Consider the following 21,338-nt stretch of genomic DNA (forward strand, 5'->3'; position numbering starts at 1 on the left):
CAGGTAAGAATCGGCTTGGAGGGCTCCACATTACAAGTTGTGGGTCGTCTTTCTTGGGTGGTCGTTTACAAAGGGAGTTATTGGAAGCTCTGGTATCCACCAATTAGATTTGGTTAACCAGGGAACTTTCAAAGCAGCCTCCGGGGGTTAAGGTTTTTGGTAAAAATAATTAAAAGTATTGGATGCACCCAAATTGGAAATCAGAATCTACCTCCCAGATTCCTCAAGAGAATATTCACTTTAACTAAGGTATTATTTCTTGTCATAAAATTTTTTTGCAAAGCAATACAAATAAAATACTGATAACAAGTCAAAATTAATATTATTTTAAAATGTTTTATTCATCAAAGGTACATCATATACCAACCATATACTGTGTGATAGCATTTTTCAGCACATTATTACACAATTCTAGCAAGTGATTGGCGTTAAGTCAGTCCCAAATACGGTTATAGCTTTCACCTGGACCTTTGTGGCCTTGTTCTCATAGTCATATTTATTTTGTGAGAACCATGGCCCATAATAGGATCATCCGGTGCTCTGGTGGGCTGGTCTAATTTATCATGGTGTTCCTCTGTTTAATTTTTTCAAAACAGTATATGTTAGTCCTGTGTGATATAGGTATCATCGGACCACCTGACACCAAGCAAAACTATATTTCTAAGTAAATAGAAAATATACAGTATATAAAATTTTATATATAACTTATGCATAATGGGAATGTTCAGATTTTAATAGAAGGACCCTCTGGCCGCCTTTAGTAGCCAAATGATCTGTGATTTTATCATTCAGTATGATCAATGAAGGCTGACTGTAATGGAACAAAGATAAAAGGGTCCCAATTGGGAAAACCTCTTCATCAGTATGACACACCAAACTAGCGAACAGGAGAAAGAGGTTTCAAAATTAGACTGTCCCTCATAATAGTCATATGTTGTACCATGGCCATTTCACTTCAAGGCATGTTGCGTTTTTGCTACATTTTTTCAGTGCAGAGTTAATATAGGAGAAAAAATGAGGGGCATAGAGGTAACAACGAAGTATATATAAGTTTATTAAATAATTACTAATTCACAATGAGTATCACATATTAAACAGACACTTAAATGACACATAATAAATACATACATAGAAAGAGTCACAGCTTGGATGATCAGGTGAATATGGTCAGGAATGTCCAGAATACATAAAAAAAAACCACATACCTATACCATAAGTGATTGGAGAGGATAATAGAGCAGAGATAGGGGGAGGGGGGAAAAGGGAAAGGCAAAGCATGCACCAACAAATATAAGTCAAGGGCTGTAGTAATGGATAATCCAAGACATAGTGTCTACCTGGAATAGCAAGCGCCCATAGAAACAATGAGAGGTGCTTTACCTAAAGTATGAGGTAACGCTGGAAATAAGAGGAGTTCCATGGAAGGGGATGCCTCGACGCGCGTTTCGCCCTCAGCACGCAGGCTTTCTCAAGAGGCTGAAGGGTTTCCTGATGCCAACAAAGTGAATGAGAATCCTGAAGTCTCATGCACACGTTGCACATTTGGTGCAGATTTAATTCTACAGCATGTCAATTCTTTCAGTGTTTTTGCTGAAGATTTCACCCTTTACTAATGAGTGGGAAAAAATCTTTACCAAAAATGCAAGCAAAAAATGCACGTTTTTTGCTGCTGCGTTTTTCCTGCCAAGAGATGTAGAAATTTCTGCACCAAAAACTTAACATGTGCAACATACCCTTAATCCAATTTTCTCCCCAAAAAATGTTTTATGGGCTCATTCAGACATTTGTAATGTTCTTGTATGAAAAAATTTATCCAAATTTCATCAATCTTTTTTAATCAGTGTCATCAGAGTTTGGTCTTTGTGTCAGTTTTTACCATCAGAGTTTGGTCCCAGTTTCATCAGTTTTTCCTGCATGAGAAACAAACAAAAATAGTTCCTCTATCTTTTCCTATTTAGCAGTCCTTGAAAAATGTACAATTTTTTCACGGACTCATAGACTTAAATTGACAATTTTGACAGACACTCGGATCAGACAAGTCCTCATGATTTTGCGTGGGACGTTTATACCACAAAAGATCAAGGACATGTGAATGGGCCCATTCACTATTATAGGTACGAGTGCTATTCGAGAAAAACACAATAGCACTTGGACACAAAAAATGAACGTCTGAATGAGCCTTAACACTTCAGAGATTTCTTAGCTTGAAAGTCTGCCCATACAGAACGCAGCTCACTTCCCACATAATGGTGCACTGTGATAACTTTCCTGAATCTACAACGGTCATAATTAATCTTGTAGCCATTAAATTGATCATCAGGGGGTTCAGTTGGTGGAATGTGGAGCTCATACAAGCAAATTCCCATAAAAGCATCCTCCATGGGGATGACCCTTATTTCTTGGGCCACATCATAGATTTTTTTTGCCATATCGGCTGAAAAGACATATCCAGGACCAGAGCAATAGGGTGGGTAAGTGTCATTTGGATAGACTTCTTCAGGTACGTACCACTTATAAGCTTTGCTTCTTAATGGTCCAGTGTTGGCTACAATATGTCCTGTAAAGTAATTTTCACGAACGGGTAAATCTGGGTTAAGGAGCTGATGGACCAAGTTGTCTACGTTAAGAAACATGTCGTTGTCTATCTTAATGACATAGCTGGCAGAAGGACAGAATTTGGTCACCCACTCCATACCCATTAAGGTTTTCAAAGTTAAATTGTAGTAGGTGTCCATGAAGTCTTGTTGTACAATGTCCCCAAAGACACCATTTTCCTCCTCTAACATATCCTGAATTCGCTCAGGAAAAGTCTTAGATAGACCCACTAAAAAAATCCTGACCACCTCAACATCATAAATACTTACATTGCCCCATGTTTCTCGGATTGTATGTCTAGACTCTGAGTCATGACACATTCCCAAGATCATTATAACAAGGAAAGGCTTCCGGTTTTTGCACTTGTCCGGCTGGTTAATGAGGAACTTATATGGAAATGGGTATGGAGGAGACAATGGATGCTTGAACGCCGGGTAAGTCAAATTATTCACAGGTTTCTTTCTCTCCAGTAATTTTACAGAATCTTGAAACCACTTGGTGAGATGTTCTATTTTTCTTTCGTAGTACCATACATATCCACTCAAAGATATGAGAACCAGACAAAGTGCAATGTAGAATTTCCATAAGTGCATTCGGAAATTCATCTTGTCAGAAGAACATGGGAAAATTTCTGGAAAAGTTACGAAAAAGAAATTGTTTAGGAAACAAATCATGGAAAAATGCTACAAAATGAACAAAATTATACACTGTGGGCAGAAAATTCTACACATTTACACAATAGAGTGAAGTAAGTGTGGATATACATTTCATTTTTATTATTGTAATGACCCAGGTACCAACATTGATGTTGGCAATGTAGAAGTATATATAATTATTGCCCCAGTCCTGCCAACATCTATTGGAGACCATATACATTAGATTAAAGTCACCGGAAATGGATGATTTTGGACCATAACGAACAATGTTCGGTTAGTTTGGTGAAACAAATTATCATTTGTTTCGTCTGATAACCGACCGGTTAGCTTCAAAATGCCGGTTGAATGAGTTGGATTTTTTTCAATTGATGATAAGCACTAGCTGCATCATCAGCTGAAAAAATACAATATTTGCAGTGTGAGATATATTTTGAGCTGACAAAGAACAAAGGTTCATCGGACCGACGAGAGATTGCTCACCGTCCCATTTTCATCCAATGCGTATCACTCTCTTGATAGTACCTCCATGGGTGTCCTTCTTTGCATTCGTACAGCACCATAAATAATTAACATGCACATAATTCCATATGAATACACATTATTTTGTGCCATCCACAAGGTGTATGGACGTGCTAGGATCTCCAGAGGGAAAGACAATCTATGTAATTGCCACTTACTAAATTTGACAAAAAAAAGTCAAAACAATGATTTCCTTCTCTGTTCCCACGGATTGCATTGTACCTAAGATCTTCTGCACAAAGGAGAACCCACATGCCACACTAAATAGAAGAAGGCCAACAATAAAACCATTTGTATCCCTTTGTAAAGTTTTTCATCCTGTGATCAAAATAACAGCTGAAAATGGATCCGCCACCATCTTATAAATGTTAAAATTTTCTGGTGTTCGTACCAGACAGTCAGTGTTCCAGTCTGAACGCCAAACACGGACTTTCTCCAGAAGTCCGGTGCAGTGTTCGAGGTAAGGAGAGAGAGATTTTTCTTTTCTTATTTTGCAAGTTCTGAAATCCATTATTTTCAATGGGGTTCAGGTTCTGGTGGAAGTTCGGGTACTGTTCTGGTACAGAACTTTCTCAAAAGTTCGGGTCCCGTACCAGAACCTAAGCTTCCACCACTCAGCCCATCCCTAGTTATAACGCAAAGCTTTTTGAAAAAGGCTAAAAGATATCTAGCTTTATTTCGATAGATTAAAATAAAACATAGATAAATGTATATAAATATAAATAGAAAAAATGGGGGGATACAAATGCAGGAAATAAGGTGGGTATACCTGGCTAATAATAAAGTGCAAAACACTGCTATGTGTATTATAGGTCTATCAAAACTGTTCAAAACACTATCTGTGATGCAAAAATTGTCATATAATTCATATTGTAGTACATTCATGATACAAGACAATCTATTTCAAGCCTGTATAGTGCCAAACTTATCTAATAACAGAGTTGATCAATATAGAAAGAGTCCTGATAAACTCTTATGGTAACATGAAACACCCATATAGCAAAGGAAGAGCTAAGGTAACACATGAGTATGAAATAGCATTAACGGTCAGGCATAATAGAGCAAAAGGTAATAAAGGTAATGTTACCAGCAATGCAAGAGACCAGTGACCCACCACACCCGACGCGCGTTTTACTGTGGAAAGCTTCATCTAGGGAAAGACTACATATTTAGCTACATATTTAACTACATATTTAGCTGTTCAGGCCTGTCTACAACTGTGTTAATGTAGGGTTACCACTGACCTTGTTTTGGTGGAGATACTACCTGATTACCTAAACTGTCATAGTACTGGGCAAATGTCATGTTACTGCCAATATTTTCTATTGTATATCATACATTGTGAGGGTTCATGACATGTGTTATCTGTAAATGCTGCAACAAATGTGTGACATAGCTAGTGAAGTGTCAGATGTGCCATGTAAGTGATTAATGATGTGTGAGCCAATTCATTATATGGGAGAAGCAACCCTGGTCTAAAATGCCCAAATATGATACCACTGAGTGGAATTACTGAGGTCTGAAGTGCCGAGTACCCATAATTGAAAATAAATACACAGAACTTAACATAAACATGTATGTCCATGTTTTCTGGGTGTATACAGAAAGCTTACAAGTTCCTGCTTGTAGAAGTCAGACACATGCATACTAGCAGCCTGGAAAAAGAAGGAAGAGGAGCTGAGAAATATGAATATCCCCACCATAGTCATACTTGCCAGTATTTAGCAGGAGAATGTTAAGTATTTCACATGCAATTTATTTTCATTGGTGACCACATTCATATTGAGGCTATTGCTGCTCTACACCAAGTTTCATGCCCCCTCAAATGTGTCCGGCATTCGGCACAGGAAACCGTCAAGAAATGCTTGTTTCCAGGGGGTTTATGCCGGGACGTGTAAAATTTCAAACTCTGTGAAGTCTCCCATTTATCAGGGAATGTTCCAGTAGAGTTGGAAAGTAAAGCTAACAAATAGAGGTGAATAGCACTTGCCACTTAATGTACCACTCCAGGGAACTTGTTAGGGTCAAAGGGTGCATGTACGGAGCTGCAGCCTGTGCTGCAGTTGTTGTGTTTTGTACTAATATTAGAGTAAATAAGCCCACCTGCATAAGTACCCCTATTACAAAGAAAGGTTGAGGAATGCCACTACAGAGGAGAGAAGACAGATTTATTCTAGTGATTAAAGAGTGCATTCGACGATAGGGCAAAGATCATCTGCCTTAAGAGTGAGGATACAAAACGTCATATAAGCTTATTCCTGTCTGTGAAGATTGCCACACCAGAGGACTACTGATGCTTGAGTGTGAATAAGCTCACTACTAGAGATGAGCGTTGTTCTACTCGAACTGTTCGCCAATCTCAAATTCGAGCTGTTTTGGGCGGTGTTCGAGCCGTTCGGCGAACACGAACAATTTGAGAAAAATTCGGCTGTTCGAGGTTATGTTCGATAACTGTTCGTGCACCAAAATCATAACTGGATTTTTTCTCAGTAATGATGAAAATTAATGTTAATACGCAGTTTGAGTGTACAGCGGGGCGGGGGGAGGGGCAGGGGATGGATCTCTGCAGGAATAATGAAGATCTCCATTTTTTTTTCTCTTTCCCGCATTTACAGTGGGGAGGTGCAATCTGTCAGCCTATCAGCAGCGCACACACGGCGCGAAGTGCTTTTTTTCACACAAGCAAGGGCATGTGTCATTGGCAGTGTATGTCACATGTCCTTGCCCTATAAGACCAAGCCATTTTCCCCGTCGCCACCATTTTCTCACTGCTGCAGCTGCGTGTTAGACGGCACCACTGTTGCTGTGTGCGCTATACCTTGTTAATTTCAAGCCAATTTTCGCACAAATCTACAGATAGCTTGGGAGTAGGGAATAGTTGTGATTGCAGTCCTTTTAAGGACTAGGTTACAGCATTTCCTACGACTTTTATCAGGCAGGTCTCTGCTCTTAAATAGATAGGTTGTGGGAGTAAAGACTAATTGTAATTGGAGTCCTTTTCAGGACTAGGTTACATCAGTTCCTAGCAGTTTTTGCCAGGCAGGTCTGTGCCAGTGCTGTGCAAGTTTTTTTCACAGCATTTGGCTGAATCTAGCAAAGCTAATCCTTTTTGGCCTATTGCAGAGTGTGTTAGTCAGTGGAGTAGCCTATCTGTGTTGCAAGATATACCACCTGTGTATAGAATACCAATTTTTTTACTGCACCTAGTGAAGTAAAATCTTTTGGGCATAGCATCATTCTATTAGTCCATCTATACTGACCTCCATCAGGTTGCAAACTGAATCTAATTTTTTTCTGCATCTAGCTCTGAAAAAATATTTGGCCTTCTAGCAGTGTGTCGGACTTTCTCTATTAGTCCATCTATACTGACCTCCATCAGGTTGCAAGTTCAAAATAATTTTTATCTGCATCTAAAGTACCTCTGAAAAAATATTTGGGCTTCTAGCTGTGTGTGGGACTTGTTGTATTAGTCCATCTATACTGACCTCCATCAGGTTGCAAACTGAATATATTTTTTTCTGCATCTACCTCTGAAAAAATATTGGGCTTCTAGCTGTGTGTGGGACTTGTTGTATTAGTCCATCTATACTGACCTCCATCAGGTTGCAAACTGAATATATTTTTTTCTGCATCTACCTCTGAAAAAATATTGGGCTTCTAGCTGTGTGTGGGACTTGTTGTATTAGTCCATCTATACTGACCTCCATCAGGTTGCAAACTGAATATAATTTTTTTCTGCATCTAGCTCTGAAAAAATATTTGGCCTTCTAGTAGTGTGTCGGACTTTCTCTATTAGTCCATCTATACTGACCTCCATCAGGTTGCAAATTAAAAATAATTTTTATCTGCATCTACAATACCTCTGAAAAAATATTTGGGCTTCTAGCTGTGTGTGGGACTTGTTGTATTAGTCCATCTATACTGACCTCCATCAGGTTGCAAACTGAATATATTTTTTTCTGCATCTACCTCTGAAAAAATATTGGGCTTCTAGCTGTGTGTGGGTCTTGTTCTATTAATCCATCTATACAGACCTCCATCAGGTTGCAAACTGAATATAATTTTTTTCTGCATCTAGCTCTGAAAAAATATTTGGCCTTCTAGCAGTGTGTCGGACTTTCTCTATTAGTCCATCTATACTGACCTCCATCAGGTTGCAAATTCAAAATAATTTTTATCTGCATCTACAGTACCTCTGAAAAAATATTTGGGCTTCTAGCAGTGTGTGGGACTTGTTCTATTAATCCATCTATACTGACCTCCATCAGGTTGCAAACTGAATATATTTTTTTCTGCATCTACCTCTGAAAAAATATTGGGCTTCTAGCTGTGTGTGGGACTTGTTGTATTAGTCCATCTATACTGACCTCCATCAGGTTGCAAACTGAATATATTTTTTTCTGCATCTACCTCTGAAAAAATATTGGGCTTCTAGCTGTATGTGGGACTTGTTGTATTAGTCCATCTATACTGACCTCCATCAGGTTGCAAATTCAAAATAATTTTTATCTGCATCTACAGTACCTCTGAAAAAATATTTGGCCTTCTAGCTGTGTGTGGGACTTGTTGTATTAGTCCATCTATACTGACCTCCATCAGGTTGCAAACTGAATATATTTTTTTCTGCATCTACCTCTGAAAAAATATTGGGCTTCTAGCTGTGTGTGGGTCTTGTTCTATTAATCCATCTATACTGACCTCCATCAGGTTGCAAACTGAATATAATTTTTTTCTGCATCTAGCTCTGAAAAAATATTTGGCCTTCTAGCAGTGTGTCGGACTTTCTCTATTAGTCCATCTATACTGACCTCCATCAGGTTGCAAATTCAAAATAATTTTTATCTGCATCTACAGTACCTCTGAAAAAATATTTGGGCTTCTAGCTGTGTGTGGGACTTGTTGTATTAGTCCATCTATACTGACCTCCATCAGGTTGCAAACTGAATATATTTTTTTCTGCATCTACCTCTGAAAAAATATTGGGCTTCTAGCTGTGTGTGGGACTTGTTGTATTAGTCCATCTATACTGACCTCCATCAGGTTGCAAATTGAATATAATTTTTTTCTGCATCTAACCCAGCCAATAGTTTTGGCCTAATACCACAGTTTGGCCACTCAGCTCTGCTCGGTTACCATCCATTGTTTTTTTGTGCAAACAACTCCAGAGTTGTGAATTAGTTAACCACCAAAATGAGTGGAAAAAGGCCTGCTGCTGGTGGAAAGGGGAATAGGCGTGTTGGGAAGGGGAAAAAAGGTTGTGTCCGTGGGGTAGGTGTTAAAGCAACAGTAACATCTGCAGAAGAAAGACCATCTTCCAGCCAAACTAAAATGTCTACTTCTTTTAGCGGACAATGTGATAAGATCCCTTTCTTATGGCCACGCCAATCGCTACAAATTCCAGATGAGGCACAAAAACAGCAGGTGCTTCAACGGATATCAAGTGCTCCTTTAAGTGGGCTCTCCTCCACATCAACTTCAACATCACAAATACTCCAGTCCTCAAAGGTGTCACCCAAATCGCACTTGCTTCCTCACAGCTCCCAAATCTCCAGCTGCCCGTCTGAGTATGAGGTAGAACAGATGGTTGAGTCTGCAGAGCTGTTTACTCATACTATAGCCTGGGAATCAGAGGTCGACTCCAGCGCTTCTGTGAATCCAGACGAGGAAATGATCTGCACTGATGCCCAGAATCTTTATGAGTCGGATCCAGGACCAGACGCAGAAGGTTCTGACCATAATGTAGACCCTCATTCCCAAACTGTAACTCCTGTTGGTGGAGACAATGAGGAAGACGATGATAAGACTCAAATACCTGATTGGAGCGACAACTTTAGTTTTTTGTCAGGGCAGGAACAGGTTGGCTCTGAGGACGACGGGTGTGATAACACACAGGGTGATGATGATGAGGTTGGAGATCCCACTTACTGTCAACCCACAGTCAGCCAAGAGATGAGGTCAGCAGAGGAGGTGGACGAAGATGCTAGTGACGACGAGGTCAGGTTGCGCCTTCCTGGACAGAGACGTAGTACTGGAAGCACGTCAACAACTGCATCCTCAAACACAACTCTGCCTCTCACCACAAGTCGTGGTGGCTCTTCAGGTCGCATGGGTGCTAAGCCTTGCATAGCCTGGGCATTTTTTCAGATCGATAAAGATGACCCAACTCGTGTTATCTGTAACATTTGTCAGCAAAAGCTAAGTAGAGGCCAAAAAATACATAGTTTGAGTACTTCATGCATGAACCGGCACATGGACATGAAGCATAAGTTGCAGTGGGAAGCTCAGTGTGCTACAATGCGGCCTAGCCGGCCGGGCCAACCACCGTCTGCCATATCTTGTGCATCCGCGGCCTCTTCATCCTCTGTGACTGGGGGGACAGCAGTCACACCTGTTTTGGGGCGCAGACCTGCCACCTCTTTACCCGCAACAGCCAGTGTGATTGGCAGGTCATCATTTTCTTTGGAGGTGGTAACACCAGCTGGTGTTGAGCGCTGTTCGACATCGATAGCACCACCTTTGGATCAAGGCAACCTAACATGTCCGCCTGCATCTTCCTCACAGACCGGCAGTTTGCCGGGGACACCCTTATCAACCCCGTCTAAGCACAATAGCCAGCCCTCGGTCCCTCAGATGTGGACAAGTAAAAGACCATTTCCTCCTAGCCATGAGAAAGCTAAGAGGTTGAATTTCACCATCTGCAAGCTCTTGGCTACAGAAATGCTGCCTTTCCGCCTGGTGGACACAGAGGATTTTCGAGACCTTATGTCCGTCGCAGTGCCCCAGTACCAGATGCCCAGTCGGCACTACTTCTCAAAGAAAGGTGTGCCTGCGCTCCACCAGCATGTCGCACACAACATCACCGCTTCTTTGAGAAACTCTGTGTGTGACAGGGTGCATTTCACCACAGACACTTGGACGAGTAGGCATGGACAGGGGCGTTACATGTCGCTGACTGGGCACTGGGTAACTATGGTGACAGCAGGACAAGGGGCTGCTGTCCAAGTCTTGCCGTCCCCACGAGTTGTGCGTCAATCCTCTTTATGTCAAAGTTCCTCCACTGCTTCTGCCTCCTCAACCTCCTCTTGGTCTTCCACCTGCACCCAAAGCCTGTCTGGTCATGCCACAAGCTTTCTAACTGCGCAGAAGGGATCCTGCACACCTCCTTACTATGCTGGCAGTAGGGCTCAACGTCATCAGGCGGTTTTTACTTTGAAATGTCTGGGAAATGTGAGTCACACAGCTGAGGAGTTGTGGTCAGCTCTGGAGAACCAATTTCATGAATGGTTGTCTCCACTGGACCTGAAACCAGGGAAGGCCGTGTGCGACAATGCTGCAAACCTGGGTGCGGCCCTTCGCCGGGGCAATGTCACACACGTGCCTTGTATGGCTCACGTGTTGAACCTGGTTGTCCAGCAATTTTTAGCCCACTATCCCAGACTAGATGGCCTTCTGCAGAGGGCACGGTCGCTGTGTGCTCACTTCCGCCGTTCGCATCCCGCAGCTCAGCGACTTACATCTCTACAGAAGTCGTTGGGCCTGCCACTTCACCGGCTAAAATGCGATGTGCCTACCCGGTGGAATTCAACTCTGCACATGTTGCAGCGACTGTGGCAGCACCGACAAGCCCTGGTGCAATACGTTCTGACGTATAGCCTGGGCCAACGAGATTCAGAGGTGGGGCAAATCACGCTGGAGGAGTGGTCTCAGATCAGGGACCTATGCACCCTTCTGCACAGTTTTGAAATGGCGACGAAGATGTTTAGTGCTGACGATGCCATTATCAGCATGACTATTCCGGTGATTTACATGCTGGAGCACATGTTAAACAGAATTCGGAGTCAGGTGGTGGCACAAGAGGAGGTGGAGGAAGTAGAGGAGGAGGAGTTGTATGCGGAAGGGCTAACATCTGCAAGGTCCAGACGGTCGGCAGCACCAAGGCGGCAGGCATGTGAGGGTGGGGGAGATGGTTTTACCAGGGCGCATGGTAGCAGCCAAACTAGTGAGGAAGGTGCAGGAGCCCAGGAAGAAGTGGAGGACGAACTGATGGAAGACTCATCAGATGAGGGAGACCTTGATCACATTTCTGTTGTGCGAGGTTGGGGGGAGAGGACAGAGGAAGGAAGCATGATTGTTACCTCGCCACCAACACAACAGGGACTTGGTGCTCCTGGATGCGCAACACACATGAGTGCCTTCTTGCTGCACTACCTGCAACATGACCCTCGAATTGTGAGAATTAGAAATAATCCTGACTACTGGGTTGCCACACTGTTAGATCCCCGGTACAAAAGTAAATTTGCAGAAATTATTCCTGCCATAGAAAGGGATGCACGCATGCAGGAGTATCAGCAGAGACTGTTGCAGAATCTTACATGTGCTTTTCCACAAAATACCAGTGGTGCACGTAGTGAATCTCACAGTTCCAACTTGCCAACCGTGGGACCGTCAAGTGTTCAGCACTCAAACCGTAACAGAACCACAGTATCTGCTGGTAACATCAATTTTGCGGAATCATTTCACCACTTTTTTAGCCCATCCTTTGCAAGGCCACAGGAGACAAGAAGTCTGACACATAGTCAACGCCTAGAGACGATGGTACAGGAGTATCTCCAAGTAAACATTGAAGCCACGACTGTGTCACTGGACCCTTGCTCTTTTTGGGCTTCCAATCTGGATAAATGGCCGGAGCTAGCCACTTACGCCTTGGAGATCTTGTCATGCCCCGCAGCCAGCGTTCTGTCTGAACGTGTGTTCAGCGCTGCTGGTGGTGTGCTGACAGATAAGCGCACGCGGCTCTCCACTGATAATGTAGACAGACTCACATTCATAAAGATGAACAAATCATGGATCCGAAACGACTTTTCTACCCCTGTGTCATCCTGGGGAGAGTAAAAGCTTGATGATTGGTTAAAATCACCCTACCAACCGTTTTAAGCTTTCAAATTACTAATCATGTTTATCTGTATCTTGACTGGAAAATAATTTGGGCTTTGTAGCAGTGTGCAGCACTGATCCTATTAGGCCATCTATAATAAGCTCCACCAGATTTAAAATTAAAAATAATTTTTAGCTGCATCTAGCCCGGAAAATAATTTTGGGGCTCCGAGATGCGCAAGACACATAAGTGCCTTCTTGCTGCACTACCTGCAGCATGACCCTCATATTGTCAGAATTCGAAGTAATCATGACTACTGGGTTGCCACACTCTTAGATCCCCCAAACTTTTCGATCAACCTTTTCATTTTAATAAAAACCAAAAGAAGGGTCATTTTTGAAATTATAAGCATTAGCAGGTTGTTAGAAACTGAAATCAAACAGTTTTCAACTCAAAACTTTATTCTAGGTGATGTTACATTTTCACATAGGACCCCTTGTTCGAAAGGAGCTTCTGAACTCTCTCGTCCATTGAATTTGTCAGGTTTTGGATGGTTTCTGCTTCAATTGTTTTGCATGAGGACAGAATACCCTCCCAGAGCTGTTGCTTAGATGTGAACTGCCTCCCGCCATCATAGACACTCCTTTTAATGATGCTCCAAAGGTTCTGAATGGGGTAGAGGTCAGGGGAGCATGGGGGTCACACCATAAGTTTGTCCCCTTTTATGCCCATATCAGCCAGAGATGCAGATGTTTTATGTGCAGCATGAGATGGTGCATTATCATGCAGAAAAATGATCTTGCTGTGAAATACACGGTTCTTCTTCTTGAACCATGGCAGGAAGTGCTGTTTGAGAAAATCCACATACATTATGGAGTTCATCTTTAGCGCCTTCAGGAATCCTAAAGGGGCCGACAATCTCTCTCCCCATGATTCCAGCCCAAAACATTACTCCACCTCCTCCTTGTTGGCGCTGTAGCCGTGTTTGCGTGGGGTGTCCATCAACCAGCCATCCTCCACTCCATCCATCTGGACCATCGAGCGCTGCACGGCACTCATCCGTGAACAAAACAGTTTTGAAATCAGTCTTCATGTAATGTTTGGCCCACTTGAGCCGTTTCTGCTTGTGTGAAGTGGATAGAGGAGGTCGACAGGATGGCGTATGCACAGCTGCAAACCTCTGAAGGACCCTGCATCTTGTTGTTCGGGGGACGTTGGAGGCACCAGCAGCTTCAAAAACTTGTCTGCTGCTATGACAAGGCTTTCTTGCCGCTGCTCTTTTAACCTGACGTAATTGCCTGTAGGAAAGAGTCCTCAATTTGCCCTTATCAGCACGCACACGTGTGTACTGTGAATCAGCTACATACTTCTTGATTGCCAAGACACTTCATCCTGATCATCGCACAATGTTGATTGTAGTCATGCCTTGACCTAAACACTCCACAATTTGTTGCTTCTCAGCAGCCGACACATCCTTTTTCTTTCCCATTTTGGCAGAAAATGTAGGCTGCTTAATAATGTGAGAGAGCCTTCTTAAGTAGTCTTGCCTTTCATTGGACACACCTGCCAAACTAATTAGCACAGGTGTCTGCAATTGCTTACAGTGATATAAAGAGCCCTGACACACATCACCATCAATGAGTTTAACTGACAAACAAACAAATTCTTCCCTTATCACTCCTAAACACTTTTTGCATAATAATTTGGAACGCAGTGTACATGTGCTTTTCCACAAAACACCAGTGGTTCACGTAGTGAATCTTACAGTTCTAACTTGCCAACCGTGGTCTGTATGGAATTGTTCAATAAAGGGCCCAAAATTAAGATAACATAGATGGGAGAGGTCTCTATGAATAGGAATTCCTAAGTATTTGATACCCTGTGAGGGCCAGGCAAAGGGAAAGTTGGACTGGATGGAATCCTATATGGATTTGGGGAGGGAGACATCGAGGGCCTCAGACTTCGCTGCATTGATTTTAAAATTTTACCATGTAACAAAGTGATCTATTTCAGCCATAACAGCAGGGATGGATATATGTGATTGAGTGATATATACTAGGACATCATCAGCAAATAGAGAGCACTTGTACTCGGTGCCTCCCACCTCAATCCACCTAATATTGGGGTTATGGCGAATTGATGAGAGCAGGTGCTCCGTCACTAGGATGTATAAGAGAGGGGACAGAGGACATCCCTGCCTTGTCCCATTGGTGATTGTGAAAGGTGATGAAAATGTTCTGACGCACCCCCTGGGCCTTGGGACACCCGGAGCCGGACCCTTTTTGGTGGATGCTGGTGGTTGTAGTCTTCGTGGCGGCGACCCGGTTCCGTGGCTCAGGGCGGTCAAACCAGTGGCGGAACTATTTATGTGGTTTTGATGTTTAAATGTCCGACTACGCCACCCGTGGATTGCGGTCAGAGTGAACCGCCGCTACAGGGCAGACCGCTGAGGCTGGTGTTGTGGGTGCAGCAGAGCGTAGCATAACTCCCCACAGGAGGAGTATAGCCTCAGGGCAGTGTATGCGGAGGATGGGGGTGATGGTGCAGGGCAGCAGCAGTAACGACACGGAGTTAGTGATGCAGTCAAGGGCCTTTACTCACAGTTCTTATTATCCAGACCACGTCTGCAGGTAACGGCTGCCCACGTCGTACTGTGCTCACCAGGTGAGGGGCTCAGACAACTCCCAGATAACTTTGGAGCACTTCACAGGACCCCCTTTGTGTGTCCTTTGTCTGGCCTTTCTTACCAACACTTCTGTCCGGCTGCCTCGGGCCTCCTCTTGGTAAACTTGGCGCCAGTTTCCCTGACCCTATGTGGTGCCTTCCTAGCCGGTGTAGCGAGGGGCTGCACCACATAAAATGTCAGAGCCTCCGGTTTCTAGCTGAGGGTCGTTTCCTGCCTCCACTAGTTCGGGGACCGGTCTCCCCCTTTGGCCTGACCCCTCCACGCAGGTGGATTCGGGCGTGCGGTGGCGACTCGCCCGTCCGCACCCCTGGGATCCCTTCATTCCTCGTTCCTGGAGCCTTCTCCGCTCCTCTTCCTTCCTTCTCCCTCTTCCAGGCCTGGGCCTCTGTTACTAGGCCCGCCTCCGGAGCAGAGCTCATGCAGAGCCCCTGCTCCCTGCCACTTCTGCTCAGACTTCTCTGCACTGAACTAAGATGGTGCCCACCTTTTATACTCCCTTCTCAATGCACCCAGGAACTGCTTCCTCCCTGCTCCTGCACTACAGGGTTCCCCTTCCTCAGTGTTCCCTCCCCCCACTCCAGCCAGGGACAGGGACTGTCGTGCCCATCTCAGGGGCATATTGGTCGCCCTGCCCCACGGCAATGTGGTGTAATGCATGCAGGTGTCGGGTCCTGATCCACACTCCATCCTTACCTGAGAGTGAGATATCACACCTCTGGGTGAGGTGCAATACGTCTGTAGCAACCGAGCCCTCAGGGTGCTACAGTTCCATTTATCTTCAGCCTAGGTGACGTATTGCGATACAGGGCCGTGATTTTGGCTATAAAAGGGTCCCCTAGACCCCTACCCCAAGCTTTTTAAGAGAATCATATATGGCGTGCCAGGAGACTCTATGGAATGCTTTCTCAGCATCCAACGAGAGTATCTAATTACAAATTTTTAACTGCATCTAGCCCAGGAAATACTTTGTGCCTAGTAGCAGTGTCTGCTAGTCAGCGGATTATCCCGGCTGTTAAGCAAGTTACACCACCTGTAGTTTAGACACTTAATTTTTTCAAAGGAAATGCTTCGGGACCATGGGATACTTAGTGAAGAGCATCAGGAGGCACCCCAAGGCATAGGGGCTGGGACTGGCAGTAGGATGACTTGCGGTGGACAGCCGAGCTCGATCCTTATAAAAGCTTTTTAACTGCAGCAGCTTTAGTGGACGCTACTGGAGCTGGAATTACCGCGGCTGCTGGCATGAGACTTGCCCTCCAATAGATCCTTGTAAATGGATTTAAAGTGTATTCATTCAAATTAGAGAGACAATTTAAATTAAAAAGCTTAGAGCTGCCTCCACCACAGGGGGGCTCGCTCGACCCAGCAGCGGACAGGCACCAGTATTGGGAGAGGGGGGCTGGCCGTCAGGGTTCACCGCGGCTCTGGCACAAACCCGGCGACACGGAGGTGGCACGGGCAGGAGCGGACTGGCCGTGTCGGCTTCTCACTTTTTGGATTTTAGAAGGGCATGACATGCCTATATCTGTGTCTCCCCCTCCTTTTACTCCTCCACCTCTTTTATTTTCGCATGACTATATGTACTTGTCACTTTTCCATGTGTTAGTTATGTCTTCTGAGCAGTTTGTCAGCTTTTGGACACCTTTGAAGGTGTTTTCTATGTGTTTCTATGTGTTTTTGTTTGCCTGCCATTGGTTTTAACGGTGTTCGAAGGTGTTCGACGAACAGTTCGACGAACAGTTCGGCGAACACACGGGTGTTCGACGAACCAAACCGAACTCGAACACTACGGGGGTGGCTCAACACTACTCACTACACCAGAGGTGACTGGAGACTGATTTCCTGTGGGTGAGAAACTGTGACTTGGTAACTGAGTAAAAAGGTTGCAAGAGTGTGCAAATTGTCAGACAAGAGCTACTTTAGGGCATTGCTATCAGGGATGACCATGAGAAGGGGCAGTAATCAGTCTACTAAATGTGTGTGGCGCTGTTTTCTGAGAGATATAGATACTGTGCAAGAGTAAAGGAGGTGCTGCTGAAGTGATTGCCAGAAGACTGTAACAAGTACAAGTAGACTAAATAACAAAGAAACTAAGGGAACCGCAAAATGTAAATGGGATCTACTAAAAAACATGCTATAAATGAATACCCCTGAGGAAACCACTAGGCAGGTGGCAATACTCGTGGAGATCCCCCTCATCTTCATTTTTGCTTCATCTATTAGGACTGTGCTGCAACTTCTATTTGCTTGATCTAGGTCTTTATTCAGAAGGTATGTCTGTTATTTGTGCAATATTTATATTGTTTGGTTAATATTATTATTTATATCTAGCACAAATTGGGTGCTGTCAGGAACAACACCGGCAGGATCATACAATATCCCACCGCTGCCACCAATTTGTCAGGGATTCCACCCACATACAGTCAGGACGACACCAGAGAGATCACACAATATCTCACCATGCCGTCACGCTGTCTGTATTTCGTCCGGAGTCGCGAGCACGCAATCCAGACTACTCTCTATGTAGGTATCGGTAAGCGACCAGTGAGCGTATGGCGCAACACCCTGAGTTCCACAGCCTGGAAACCGTGTTTAACGGCCTCCATACGGTCACTGTCAGCTTCAAGATAGCCCAATTATTAATACTCTCTGCCACCACCGGCCGAGTTTAAAATATAATACAGGCCTGGCCGGACACCTGCGTTTTGGTAGCTTATATGGCTTCGGGGAAGAGAACGATTACAGAACAAAAGAAACAGAACTATTCAATTTTATATTTAATCCAAAAGGGAGGCAGTGTTTAGGAAAAATATATACAAGGATGTTACAAGGGAGACATTAAAATACATACGCAGTTACATAAAATCCTTTACTTATACTATACGATCGTGGAGACGATTCAATATAGGTGGAGGAGGGGCTCCCCAGATGGAATATGCTGTTATTGAACAGGACCCGCTGCTTATAATTCTTATTCCCCCCTGGCAATGAGTGCTCTTGTCTTCTCCATGGGTTCTCTTACACCTAAGGGGAGATCTGGCCACACGCCCCTGGTGGAGACATCATGTGGGCCAGTCTCCAGCCTGTACATTTTTATTAGAAGTGCTAACTTCTGCGATAACTCATCGCTCGTTGATCGCAGAAGCTTGCAAACTACGCCATTTTTTCCCTTATGATTTTATCTTTATTTTGATATCACACTTCACATAGCTGCAGTTTGCCATTCTGGTGTTTTTGCGCTACAGCTCCCTGATTTTGGTTACAGCCCTGGAAAACTACCTATACATTCCTGGGCTGATTGGGTCACTACACATATGGGTCCCGTTACTGTCGGACCTATGGAACTCATAATATTTCATAATTTATATCGGAGTCATCATGTCTGCAAATTCCCCTTTGAAGCTCGGGAAGCAGCTTCAACAGTTACATGCAAATTAGTGCAAGCCTGCATTCTAATTACCTCCTGCGGACAACATGCTTGCTTCCTAACGAAGGTTTAACACTCCTTGCCTGGCCTTGTTTGCATAAACTATTTACCAGGCGTGGACTAATTGGGGGCTTTTGTGCTGAGCAGAAGGGGAATAAGGGAGGGGGGTGAACATCTATCTCAGGCAGATATGGACGAACATTTCCCTGATATTAATATTTTATAGTATTCCTGACAGGTGCGTTAATGTTTTCTTGCCTTTGAAGCTGATACATCAATATACTTTGACAAGAAATAATATTTATTATCATCATTTTGTAGGACCTTTCCAATGATGCTCGCAGAAATCTTACCATTGAGATGCTAGATATGTATCTTTATTTCTATATCACTACAGCACTTTATTATCTATAACATTAATTCTTGTTAAGTGTTACGCTCGCGCCCGGACTGACGGCGTGAGCGTGATTAGTGATCCCACTGTACCATGAACCGAGGAGTGCCTGGAGTGGCGTAACTAAGTATCAACCCGATCCGACCAAGGTCGCACGGCGGCTTACTCGACTCTGTGGACCAAGGAGGAACCGACCAGAGGGACCAGGTGCGACTCCAGGTCAGACCCCGGTTACAGTTGTTGACCCACACCCGGGAATGCAGGAACAGGCAGGTTGGAATGGCATACAGGCAGGTGGGTATTGGCAAGTACGGCTGGTATGCAGACAGGTGGGTACTGGCAAGTACGGCTGGTATGCAGACAGGTGGGCACTGGCAAACAGGGCTGGTATGCAGACAGGTGGGCACTGACAAGCACGGCTGGAGTGCAGACAGGGAGATACTGGAAAGCACGGCTGGAGTGCAGACAGGGAGGTATTAGCAGGTTGGAGCGCAGGCTGGATTGGGTCCAGTACAGACTGGGAGACAGGTACAGAGCCGCAGATGCGGTAGACAAGCAGAGTAAAACGAAAAGCGCAGGTGAGGTGGGCAAGGCAGAGCAGAGCGGAACCAACGGAGTGGTGGACAAGGCAGAGCAGAGAGAAACCGCAGGTGCGGTGGACAAGGCAGAGCAGAGCGAAACCGCTGGAGCGGTGGGCAAGGCAGAGCAAAGAGAAGCCGCCGGAGCGGTAGGCAAGTCAAAGCAGAGACAAGCCGCCTGAGCGTTGGGTAAGGCAGAGCAGAGGGAAGCCGCCGGAGCAGTGGGCAAGTCAGAGCAGAGAGAAACCGCCGGAGCGGTGGGCAAGTCAGAGCAGAGAGAAATCGCTGGTGCGGTGAGCAAGGCAGAGCAGAGAGAAGCCGCCAGAGCGGTGGGCAAGTCAGAGCAGAGAGAAGCCGCCGGCGCGGTGGGTAAATCAGAGCAAAGAGAAGCCGCCGGAGCGGTGGGTACATCAGAGCAGAGAGAAGCCACCGGAGCGGTGGGCAATTCAGAGCAGAGAGAAACTGCCGGAGTGGTGGGTAAGTCAGAGCAGAGGGAAGCCGCCGGAGCGGTGGGCAAGTCAGAGCAGAGAGAAACCGCCGGAGCGGTGGGCAAAGCAGAGAGGACAGGGCTCTGTTCACATGGAACAGACTGGAAAATACAGGAAGATACGGAGGAAGGGAAAAGGGACAAGCAGAACCAGATACACACAAGGTACTTCCTATAAAGTAGTGAGTGGACATAAAACTCACAAACAGAAGTACAGAGACAATGAGTTGGAGTTAGGTGCAGGTTTAGATACTGCAGGAAAAGGGAAGGTACGGACATAGAGAAAAACAGGTAACAGACAAGGATACAGTTCAGACAGGAACTGCTACTGCAATGAGATACAAGAACGAGCCTGGGAATACAGCCCCCAGAGTGGCGGAAACAGACTACAAGTCACAGGTAACAGGCCTAGGAATACAGCCCCCAGAGTAGTGGAAACAGACTAGAAGTCAGAGATAACAGGACAGGACCTGGCAATACAGTTGCAAAGACAACCTGAGTGAAGGTGTTGCTCAGGCACCTCCTACTGGGTGGAGGGGGTTTAAATATCCAGTGACTCACAGAAATAGGCTGGAGACGCATTAGGGGTGCGCCCACAGCAGCTATAAGAATCAAGAAGTAACCTGGCCGCCGCCCTAAGAGACATGCTCACAGCATGAACTGGAGCAAGATTTGCAGGCTGGACTGACAGGTAAGATTGCTGTCTTGCATAGTGGGAGGTGGTGCACTATGCAAGCACGCCACAAGGGATGTTACATTAAGGTTAATGTCACTATAGCACTTTTTTTGTACAGTCTTTATTAATTATAAGGTGATTATCAATACAGCACACACTTCATTTACAGTTCCTATAACTTTTTTGTGGAGCAGATGAGGTTAGGCGATTGTCATTATTTTGCACAACTTTATAAGATATACAGTACAACCCCTGGTTTTAAAATGTTTTTAATCGTCTCAAATGTCTATATGTGGTTTTCAAATAAAAGATTTATCAGGTGATCCCAATAGTTTTTCGCATACTAATTTTCTAGTTTTTCAGGTACAAGTAAAGTGGCACAAGTGTCCGCCCATTGATGTAAACCAACTGTCTACTTCTGTTCAAGCCTGTTGCCTCTACAAGA

The 21,338-nt window shown here is 44.6% G+C and overlaps 1 protein-coding gene across 2 annotated transcripts in view; it reads right to left on the reverse strand.

The window, feature by feature from the left end:
* Positions 1-1,030: 1,030 nt before the first annotated feature.
* Positions 1,031-21,338, reverse strand: part of LOC141166961 (beta-1,3-galactosyltransferase 1-like) — a 75,450-nt gene continuing 55,142 nt past the window's right edge. For both annotated transcript variants that reach the window (XM_073654200.1, XM_073654201.1), the window contains exon 2: positions 1,031-3,226. In XM_073654200.1, the coding sequence (XP_073510301.1) occupies positions 2,181-3,200 (1,020 nt within the window). In that variant the 5' untranslated portion in view covers positions 3,201-3,226 and the 3' untranslated portion in view covers positions 1,031-2,180. The remainder of the gene's footprint in view (positions 3,227-21,338) is intronic.

The sequence above is a fragment of the Phyllobates terribilis genome, unplaced genomic scaffold (genome assembly GCF_046119375.1).
Source record: "Phyllobates terribilis strain yellow unplaced genomic scaffold, ASM4611937v1 Scaffold_11__3_contigs__length_659146591, whole genome shotgun sequence".
Lineage (NCBI taxonomy): Eukaryota > Metazoa > Chordata > Amphibia > Anura > Dendrobatidae > Phyllobates > Phyllobates terribilis.